Here is an 11,629-nt window from a genome sequence, read left to right on the forward strand (position 1 = left end):
GCTTGACGACAAAAAAAAAAGTTTTGGTTATTTTAAATATATTCAATATATAAAAATTTTAAAAACTAACATTTACTTTACTTATAAATTTTTTTTATTAGTGTACTTAAAATAATTATTAGCAAGACTTAGAAAAAATTATACATTAAGAATTAAAAATAAAATTGATGATGAACTTAAAATTAATCCGAATAATAAACAATAATTTGTTAACAATGTATAAATATTAAATTAAATAGTCTCTCTCTCTCTCTCATCATCAAGTCTCAAAGTATTATAGCAATCACCAAAATCATTACATAAATAGAGGAAGATAAGTACTTATTAGTTACCTATGCAGCCAAGAGGGTGGTAAGGATTTCCTTCAAAACCTTTATTGCATTGGCATATGTAACCATATCCAGTAGGGACAGAGTCATTACGAGTGGTGTTTCCCTTGCAAGCGTAACTGGTACCTCTTTTCCGAGAAGCTTCACGTGTTTCATCTCCAACACTCCAATCAAACACCACAGGGAATTCCTCAAAAGGCAGGTTTCTCAAGTGTTCCCTGTAAAATGTGTAGTTTTCTTTTTTGACAACAAAAGAATAGCTGCAGTTGTTGAATCTCCAAGTTTGGCTGAAATTGTAAAAGGAAAATGACTTGACAAAGGTCATCCTCATTTTAGGCGGAATATCCACCTGACAACACCCAATCCCAGAACAATGTCCATCCTCAACTTCCATAGAACTGCCATAACATCTTGTTATGCACCCTGTTGAATATGTTGCATTATCGTCGTCTTTGTAGGAGCTGTGAAGATAGCCATAGGTGTCGCAACCTACACTAACGAACTTGTTGTCTTCACTAGAAATGGTGAAAGAAGGAATATCTATGGAAACTCCTCTATAATAATGACCGTCACGACAAATCCTTGAGATAGGAATCGACATGTCAACTTTAGCCTGGGAAATTTTTATGTCTAAGACTTTGATATTTCCCCAGTATAAAGTTGAATTTGGGCATGTCAGCTCAAACGAACTTTGCAAGAAACAGCTTTTATGGGGGACGGATGATGAGTTCCCTATGCCAAATGGATATGGAACTCGGACACCACCACAGTCGCTTCTGCATCCTTCAAGGGTTTGATTATTTCCATCATCTGCTGCAATTGTTGCTAGAAGGACTAGTGCAACAACTATTAAGAGTAGTACTACTGTGGCCTTCAACGTCATGATGACTCACACCACTCACAAGACACAACTAAATATTAGAATTTCAAGTGTCAGTAGCCGTGAGGAGAAAATGGCTATGGCCTATGGGGGCTCTTTCTTCTTTTTATACTTCTCAACAAGGCGGGGTGATCAAATTTGTTATATAAAGTTAATTAAAAAAAAAACATATTATATATAGCATATTAGCAAGTTTCTAAGAAAACGCCCCTCGCGTAATTTTCACACAAAAATTGACTTAGTTTTGGGTGTTTGCTATGGTACGATGATAAATTCATACGTACTGATACGTTTAAAATATAGACAAATAACAATAAGACATGTAGAATTTATTTTTCACATCAGCATTTAATTTTTTCTTTTTTAAATATATAATATATCACCACTTTTACTAAAATACCCTTTTAATTAAATAAAAATAAAAAAATTATTTATTTAATTTTATAAAAAGACTTAAACATCCCTCCTTTATTCCCAAACGCAAATTCTAGCAACCATCTTCTTCGTAATCTTCGTCACTTGTGCACTCTTCAATGCCTTCCCGAACCGCCACACCACCATGCTAGAATCTGAATCCGACGACAACTCCGCCTTTGACATGACAGTAAATTTTGCCTCTGCCAGTCAACCCTGCTCCGACGCCGCCGCCATAGCCACTGCAGATTCCTCGTCCTCCGCCATTAAGGTTTACATGTATGACCTTCCCATTCGGTTCACCTACGGTGTCATCACCACCCGATCCGCCTCCCGAGGCGGCGGCACGCCAAAGAATCTAACCTCGCTGAGCTACCCAGGACACCAGCACATGGGAGAGTGGTTTCTGTTCCTGGACATGAACCGTCCAGAGTCAGATCGGATAGGGTCACCGGTGACCCGGGTGATGGACCCGGAAGAAGCGGAGCTGGTCTACGTGCCGTTCTTCTCGTTGCTGAGCCAGATGGTGTCGACGAGCCAACAAGGCGATGGGTCGGAGGCGGCATACAGTGACGAGGAGACGCAGAAAGCGCTGGTGGAGTGGCTGGAGGGGCAGAAGTACTGGCAGAGGAATGGAGGGAGGGACCACGTGTTCACGGCGGCAGACCCCAAGTCGCTGTTGCATGTGTGGATAAGGTGAAGAATAGTGTGCTTCTTGTGGTTGGGTTTGGGAGGTTGAGAGGTTCTCTGGTGAAGGATGTGGTGGTTTCTTATCCTCATAAGATGTGGTGAACGAGAGGGTTTTTGAACCCAGATGAAGAACAATTTTAGTTTTTTGTTTTTTAATATATTTAATACAGAAGAAGAACAATTTTAATTTTTTATTTTTTTAATATGTTTTTGTTTTGTTGTTTCAATTATTTGAAATTATAAAATTAGGATTAATTGAATTCTAAAATTTGATTAATTTAAAAGAGTATTTTTGTCTAATCAAATAAAGAAAGGATGTTTAAGTCTTTTTATAAAATTAATTAAATAAATATTTTTTATTTTTATTTAATTAAAAGGGTGTTTTAGTAAAAGTGGTGATATACTATATATTTAAAAAAGAAAAAATTAAATACTGACGTGAAAAATAAATTCCACATGTCTTATTGTTATTTGTCCATATTTTAAACGTATCGATACGTATGAATTTATCATCGTATCGTAGCAATCACCTAGTTTTGTCCTTTACTTGTGACAACTGTCCAATAAATAATTCACACTCTATACGTATATGTATGTGGAGACATTTTAATGAAGATTAACGTAGAGTTAAGGGAAAATGTTTAAATAACTAATAATTTTTTTGATTGATTGTTTACGGTATCTCCAACCCGATAGGTCAAGAACTAATTCGTCGTGGATCAAAGCTCCATTTAAGGGTTTGTCGCTGGCCAATGGAATAACTAATAATTTTGACAATGTTTCTTACCATTAATTTTCAAAGCAATAATCATCCCATGTGTATTCAAAAAGTCAATAATAAAAATTAATTATTCGTATAATGTTGGGACATAAATTCATAGTTCATTGATTTGATGATTATTTTTAAAATTCATATATCATTTTTAAAATTCATAGAAAAATATGTAGTACGGTGGTAGAAAATTAGAGGGGAAGTGTAGGGGTTGAATATTCATTCTTTTTGGTCGAAATTATATTCTTCGCGTTAGAAAGCTTCTCATTTTTGAAGCTATGTTTGTGAATATGACACGGGGATCTTCTCAAACTTTTTTCTCAATTATTATGATAAGATGTAATTTTTTTTATCATATATTTTATATACAAAAAATATATATATATATATATACAAAAATATTAAATAATAAAAAATTATACTTGACAAAATAAATAAATAAATAATTGAGAAGATTTATTCTTCTATAAAAAATATTTTCATGGATTTTAGATTATATTTGATTTTAAATATAGAATAAGATATAATACTGAGCATAATATACAAAGGACAACAATATAAAAATTAGCATTTTATATTTTATTTGGTGATCAATTAAATATAAGAAATAATAAATTATAAAAGTTTAATTTACTCTATTTTTTCATACAAGAAATTTAAAAAAATATATAATGATAAAAAAAATATAATTATATGATAGAAATAGTAAAACTAAAAAAATTAGAACTTTTGTTAGTGTTTCTATATCCTTATCAAAAAAATATAAAATACACTAATTTAATATTTTTTGATATAATATCTATACTCATATTTCATTTATCAAATATAATTTTATATCTTATATACTTCAAAAAAATTAGAATGGTCTTATCTATTAAATTTAAATTTAAAAAGTTAGAAAAAAAGGTGACAATAAATAAAAAAGGAAAATATTTCGTGTATGGAATAAATAAGAATTTCTCTTTCATAGCTTATAAATGTAATAGTGATACACACATTTTTTTAGAAAATTTCTCTCATCTAATAAAAATTGTCACTTCCTTTATGTTTGGTCTTTTTTCCCCTCTAAGTCTCAAACACCTTGCTGTAACATTAATCAGTAACTTCCATAATTTTCTGCTTGTTTTTTTCATTCAAGCTAAGATTCTAACTTGAAGAGTTTCAAACAAGCACTCATCTTTCAGGTAAGATAGAAAGTAGATAGCAAGAATTACTTTCTCTTCTGACTTCACAAATGAAAAAAAACTTTTATTTTAATAAAAAGTTCTGTCAGCACAACACCAAAGCTATACGCATATCACTTTTTTCAGTTAGTTGACTAATCTGCATGTACTCTGAATTCAAGTAACCAATAGTTCTGATCCTTACACCATTGTAACTAATGCAACTTGATGATCCACTGGAAAAAAATCTTAAAACTCTAAAATTAGAGATTTTGGCAGTGTAATCTTCGTCTAAGAGAATGTTAGCACTTTTAAAATTGTTGTAGACAATTGAAATAATATCTATACTCATATTCTGGTGCCTCATGTCATGTCACTCCGAAACGTAAATTTTTCACTTCTTATACTGCTGGAAATTTTGGCAAGATTAAATTGGGAGACAAAGGAGTGTGTGATATCATTGGTATAGGTGATAAGTGGCTTGAAACCAACATGGGATGCAAGTTACAGTTGAAGAACGTTAGGCATATGCCAGATATACAATTCAATCTCATTTCAGTGAAGGCATTGGATCAAGAGGGGTATTGCACTTCCTTTGCTAGTAAAAAATGCAAGATTACCAAAGAGGCTCTCATTGTTCTGGTTGTGACACTAACTAACTCAACTCCAAAAGGAAAGTTGACATTAGCAATGGTTAAAGAAAGCATGTTGAATGAAGAAGGTAGAAGAAGAGAGCGAGGTTTGACTAATGCCTCTTCCCAGTCAAAAGCACTTGTTTCAGAGTCACGGGGGAGAAGTCAAAGTAGAAAATCTTACAGTTCCGACAAGTCAGAGAATCGAAGCAAGTCAAGAGGAAAGTACAAGCCGGGGCATATCAAGAGGTATTGTAGGTTCTTGAAAAGAGAACAATCAAGGGGAAGAAACAAAGACAAAGGTAAAGATAGTGATAAAGAAACTGCTGCTATTATTTATAAAGATGTTCTTATCACATATGATAAAAATTATGTGAATCTTGTCTGTGATGATTCCACTTGGATTATGAATTCTGGTGCCTCATGTCATGTCACTCCGAAACGTAAATTTTTCACTTCTTATACTGCTGGAAATTTTGGCAAGATTAAATTGGGAGACAAAGGAGTGTGTGATATCATTGGTATAGGTGATATGTGGCTTGAAACCAACATGGGATGCAAGTTACAGTTGAAGAACGTTAGGCATAAGCCAGATATACAATTCAATCTCATTTCAGTGAAGGCATTGGATCAAGAGGGGTATTGCACTTCCTTTGCTAGTAAAAAATGCAAGATTACCAAAGAGGCTCTCATTGTTGCTAGAGAAGATAATAGTCTCACTACTCTTTACCGGTTGCAAGCAAAGTTGTGCAAAGAAGAGGTGAGTGTAGCTGATGATTCCTCTTTTGATTTGTGGCATATACGTCTTGGTCACTTGAGCGAGAAAGGACTAAGTGTCTTAGCCAAGAAGCACTCACTTCCTGTGAAAGGTACAACTTTAAATACTTGTACTCATTGTTTCGTTGGAAATCATGCTAGAGTATCATTTCATAGTTCTGGACCTCATAGGAGATCACATGTTCTAGATTTAGTTCACACTGATGTTTGCACTATAGATGCTAAGACACTAGGTAGTGCATCGTATTTGTTACTTTTATTGATGATTATTCTCGAAAAGTGTGGAATTTTGTTTTGAAATATAAAGACCAGGTACTCTGTATCTTCAAACACTTTCATGCAAGTGTTAAAAGAGAAACAGGAAGGAAATTGAAATGTGTTCGAGCAAACAATGGTGGTGAATACAGGGGTCTGTTTGAAGAGTATTGTAAAGGACATGGGATCAAGATTGAGAAGACAGTTCCTAAGACTCCTCAACATAATGGAGTTGCAGAGAGAATAAATCGCACTATCAATGATAAAGTCAGGTGTATGAGCTCTCATGCAAAGTTGCCTAAGTCCTTTTGGGGTGAAGCGATGAGGATTGCAGTAGATCTGATCAACCTTTCTCTTTCAGTTCCACTAAATGGTGATGTTCCAGAGAAAGTTTGAAGAGGGAAAGATGTCTCCTATAGTCACTTGCGAGTGTTCGGCTACAAGGCTTTTGTTCACATTCCAAGAGATGAAAGGTCTAAACTTGATGGAAAGTCAAAGCAGTGTATCTTCATGGGTTATGATCATGAAGACTTTGGTTACAGATTATGGGATCTGGTGAGCAAGAAGATAATTAGAAGCCGAGATGCGATTTTTCTTGAAGACCAAACTATTGAAGACTTGGAGAAGACAGATAAGCCAATAATAACTGTTAGACGTTCTGCTGTTGATGAACCTGGTCCCTCCACTAGACCTCCTATTGATGGGGGAGATGTACAAGTTGATAATGATGATGATGATTTGCATGATGAACCTACACCTCAACCTGAGGTGCCAGATGTTGAAGTTCTACCTGAACCACCAGTTGAGCCTGAATTGAGAAGATCTACTAGAGAGCGTCATCCTTCTCAGAAATACTCTCCTCATGAGTATGTGATGAACACTGAGATTGGGGAGCCAGAGAGCTACCAAGAAGCTATGTCTGATGAGCATAAGGAAGATTGGTTGAAGGCCATACAAGAAGAAATAAATTCCTTACATGAGAATCATACGTTTGAATTGGTGATGCTACCTAAGGGTAAGAGAGCATTCAAGAATAAATGGGTGTTCAAATTGAAACGGATGAAAATGTCTCACGGCCAAGGTACAAAGCTCGATTGGTTGTGAAAGGCTTTGAGCAAAAGAAAGGTGTTGATTTTGAGGAGATTTTCTCTCCAGTTGTGAAGATGTCCTCTATTCGAGTTGTGCTTGGATTGGCGGCTAGCTTGAATTTAGAGGTTGAGCAGCTTAATGTGAAGAGTGCATTCCTTCACGATGACATAGATAAAGAAATTTATATAGAGCAACCAGAGGGTTTCGAAGTTAAAGGAAAGGAGCACTTTGTATGCAAGTTGAAGAAGAGCTTATATGGGTTGAAGCAAGTACCAAGGCAGTGGTACACGAAGTTTGATTCCTTCATGGAAGGTCATGGGTATAGTAAGACTTCTTCTAATCATTGTGTGTATGTTAAGAAATTCTCTAATGGTGATTTTATAATTCTCTTGCTTTATGTTGATGACATGTTAATTGTTGGTCATGACACTAAGAAGATTGAAAGTCTTAAGAAAGACTTGAATAGATTCTTTGCTATGAAGGATTTGGGTCCTGCAAAGAAAATCCTTGGCATGAGTATCACTCGTGACAAGAAGAATGAAAAACTGTGGTCGTCGCAGCAGAAGTACATTGAGAAGGTTTTAGAGAGGTTTAGCAAGAGTAATTCCAAACTTGTTAGTACTCCACTTGCTAGTCATTTCAAGCTGAATTCGCAGCAATATCCTACAAGTAAGAAAGAGAAAGCAGAAATGAAGAAGATTCCATATGCATCTGTAGTTGGCAGTTTGATGTATGTTATGGTTTGCACCAGGCCGGATATTGCTCATGCCGTTGGAGTTATTAGTCGGTTTCTCTCTAATCCTGGCAAAGAACACTGGCAAGCGGTGAAGTGGATTCTCAGATACGTTAATGGTACTTCTAGAGTTTGTTTATGTTTTAGGAGTGGCCAACCTGTGTTGGATGGTTACACAGATACAGATACGGCTGGGGATCTTGATTCAAGGAAGTCTACTTCTGGTTATCTGATGACTTTTGCAGCGGAAGCTATGTCGTGGAAATCTCGACTTCAGAAATGTGTTACTTTGTCTACTACAGAGGTAGAATACATTGCTGTTATTGAAGCTTCTAAGGAACTCTTGTGGATGAAGAAGTTTCTACAAGAGTTAGGCATCAATCAAGAGAAGTTTGTATTATTTTGTGACAGTTAGAGTGCTATCCATCTCAGCAAGAATTCGACGTTTCATTCCAGATCGAAGCACATAGAGGTGAGGTATCATTGGATACGTCAAGCGCTTGAGATGAAGTCATATGCACTTGAGAAGATCCATACTGATGATAATGGTTCAGATATGATGACTAAGAGTTTACCTGCAGTGAAGTTTGATTCCTGCAAAGAGAAGGCGGGCTTGGTGGAGTAGTCTATCCCCACTTGAGTTGGTGAGGGGGAGATTTGTTGGTGGGTCCCCAACTAAGTGGGGCCCACACATATTAAAAACAAAACAAAAAAAATAAATGAAGAAAGCATCAAAAGCCATGGTGAAAGGGAGAGAGAGTTAGAGACTCTCACTTTTGAAAGGAAAAGGAAAAAAAAAACAAAGAGCATCGGCGACGAAGGGAGAAGAAGAATTTAGGGGAAAAGAGCAAGCCTTTTTTATCCGATTGAATTGGTAAACTTGCTCCATTTCTTATGAAATTTTAGTATGTTATTCCTGGTGTAGAGATGAATATTAGGATATAACTTTCTAGTTGTATTGCCTTCTCTTTTACCTGATTTGAGATACCCACTTTGTGGAGGGTTTATGTTGATTCCATCAGTTTGATAATGTATTTTGTTGATTGTTGAGATACTGGTACACGAAATCATGATCGCACACTTTTCACACAACTCCGTGCAGCTGACCAGCAAGTGCACTGGGTCGTCCAAGTAATACCTTACGTGAGTAAGGGTCGATCCCACGGAGATTGTTGGCTTGAAGCAAGCTATGGTCATCTTGTAAATCTCAGTCAGGCGGATTCAATTGGTTATGGAGAATTGATAATTAAAAGATAAACAAAACATAAAATAGGATAGAGATACTTATGCAATTCATTGGTAGGAATTTCAGATAAGCGTATGGAGATGCTTTGTTCTTTCTGAACCTCTGCTTTCCTATTGCCTTCATCCAATCATTCATACTCCTTTCCATGGCAAGCTGTATGTTGAGGGATCACCGTTGTCAATGGCTACCGTCCGTCCTCTCAGTGAAAATGGTCCAAAATGTGCTGTCACCGCACGGCTAATCATCTGTCGATTCTCACTCATGTCGGAATAGGATCCATTGATCCTTTTGCGTCTGTCACTATGCCCAACACTCGTGAGTTTGAAGCTCGTCACAGTCATCCCATCCCAAATCCTACTCAGAATACCACAGACAAGGTTTAGACGTTCCAGATCTCAAGAATGCTGCCAATTGATTCTAGCTTATACCACGAAGACTCTAATATCTCGGACTCGGTCCCCTGTATTAGATATCCAAGAGATATGCATTCAAGCTTGTTTTCATGTAGAACGGAGGTGGTTGTCAAGCACGCGTTCATAGGTGAGAATGGTGATGAGTGTCACTTGATCATCACATTCATCATGTTCTTGGGTGCGAATGAATATCTTAGAACAAGAATAAGCTTGAATTGAATAGAAAAACAGTAGTACTTTACATTGATTCATGAGGAACAACAGAGCTCCACACCTTAATCTATGGTGTGTAGAAACTCCACCGTTGAAAATCCATAAGTGATAATGGTGTTCATTGGCTTCGGCCCCAGAGGAGGAACCAGAATAACTAAGACGAAAATACAATAGTAAAAGGTCCTATTTATAATGAACTAGTAGCCTAGGGTTTACAGAAATGAGAAAATGATGTAGAAATCCACTTCCGGACCCACTTGGTGTGTGCTTGGGCTGAGCATTGAAGCTTTCACGTGTATAGGCTTCTCTTGGAGTTAAACGCCAGTTCTGGTGCCAGTATGGACGTTTAACTCCAGCGTTTGTGCCAGTTTTGGCGTTTAACGCCAGAAAAGGGTCTCTGACCGGCGTTTTGACGCCAATTTGGGCCATCAAATCTCGGGCAAAGTATGGCCTATTATATATTTCTGGAAAGCCCAAGATGTCTACTTTCCAACGCAATTGAGAGCGCGCCAATTGGACTTCTGTATCTCGAGAAAATTCATTTCGAGTGCAGGAGGGTCAGAATCCAACAGCATCTGCAGTCCTTTTTCAGCCTCTGAATTAGATTTTTGCTCAGGTCCCTCAATTTCAGCCAGAAAATACCTGAAATCACAGAAAAACACACAAACTCATAGTAAAGTCCAGAAATGTGATTTTTATTTAAAAACTAATAAAAATATAATAAAAAGTAACTAAAACATACTAGAAACTACCTAAAAACAGTGCCAAAAAGCGTATAAATTATCCGCTCATCAGATACCCTAGTGCTACTAGGAAGACTTATTGTGTACCCATTATTCTAATAGTGGAAGATTTTACTAGACTAGGTTTCGTGGAATTTTTGTCCCTCTTTTGGGAGTTTTTTCACGTTAAAATTCTGTTGTTTGATTATTTAATTTCTGCCATTATATTTGCTACTTGGAGTATCTTTGGTATTGCCTATTTAATTGCACAGGTTGTGCGAAAATTATTTTTGGTGCTTCTGCTGTTAGACAGCTTCTTGTAGGGGTGCACATGGGCCGGGTGAAGACGGGTTTAATGTAACCCAGACCCGGCCCGAAATATACACCGGGTCTATTTATTAGACCCGAACCCGACCCTAGATCCGATGAAACCAATACACTTTCGGGCCACAATTATACCGAGTGAAAACCGGGCTGTTAACATTACATTACATTGATACCTTCTTGTAAGCTAGCATGTAAAAATATCCAAATTTCCAAAATTCCAACCATTATTTGACATGGTAAAATTTATTTAGAAAAATATAACAAGAACCAACCCTTCTTCAAAATTAAAGCATAACCACAATCAATACTAATATTGTCTAATAACACTAAATATTTAAATCAATACAAATAACACAATATTATGTATTAGTCTAAAGTCTTATGCATTCTAAACATAAAATATTAACTTATAGTCTTATAATGACTACTAATATAAAATATTAAGGTTTACAATACTTAAATTCCACGTAAGAATAGCCATGATCCATCACTAATAACACAAAATATTAATTGTGTATGATGACCAGGCTATTGAGCCGAGTTCGGATGACTCGAGCTATGCCTCGGACCTAACCCGAAATAATGCCCGGGTTTATTTTTGAGACCCTTACCCAACCCTAAACCCAGTGAAATCATACCAAATTAGCCGCTAAAATATTTGAGACCGGACTGAATTTTCGAGTCGAGTCGGACCATGTGCACCCCTAGATTCTTGTTTGAACCTGTGTTGAATTTTCTCAACAGATATAACTATGAAGGTATGGAATTTTAAATTTTTATTTTTAAATATTAAAATAACTTTAATAGTTTTATTATAAATAAAAGGTATACCAGAAACACGTCTAGTTGTCTAAATCTCACTCATTATAAAAATATTATATATTTGTCTAATTGTCTTTATCGTATATATTTTGATTTGTACGGAAGTCAAATCTAAAAGTTATATCTAATATTTTATATTTATACATTAACTA

At 36.0% G+C, this 11,629-nt stretch overlaps 2 protein-coding genes across 2 annotated transcripts; one reads left to right on the forward strand and one right to left on the reverse strand.

Moving 5' to 3' along the window:
• On the reverse strand, positions 246-1,231 carry LOC110263599 (wall-associated receptor kinase 2-like). The gene has a single exon (XM_021105153.1). It carries the CDS (start codon positions 1,210-1,212, stop codon positions 325-327), a length of 888 nt encoding a protein of 295 aa, XP_020960812.1. The 5' UTR covers positions 1,213-1,231; the 3' UTR covers positions 246-324.
• On the forward strand, positions 1,769-2,323 carry LOC107647493 (probable arabinosyltransferase ARAD1). The gene has a single exon (XM_016351564.1). It carries the CDS (start codon positions 1,769-1,771, stop codon positions 2,321-2,323), a length of 555 nt encoding a protein of 184 aa, XP_016207050.1.

This window comes from Arachis ipaensis, chromosome B06, assembly GCF_000816755.2.
Source record: "Arachis ipaensis cultivar K30076 chromosome B06, Araip1.1, whole genome shotgun sequence".
NCBI lineage: Eukaryota > Viridiplantae > Streptophyta > Magnoliopsida > Fabales > Fabaceae > Arachis > Arachis ipaensis.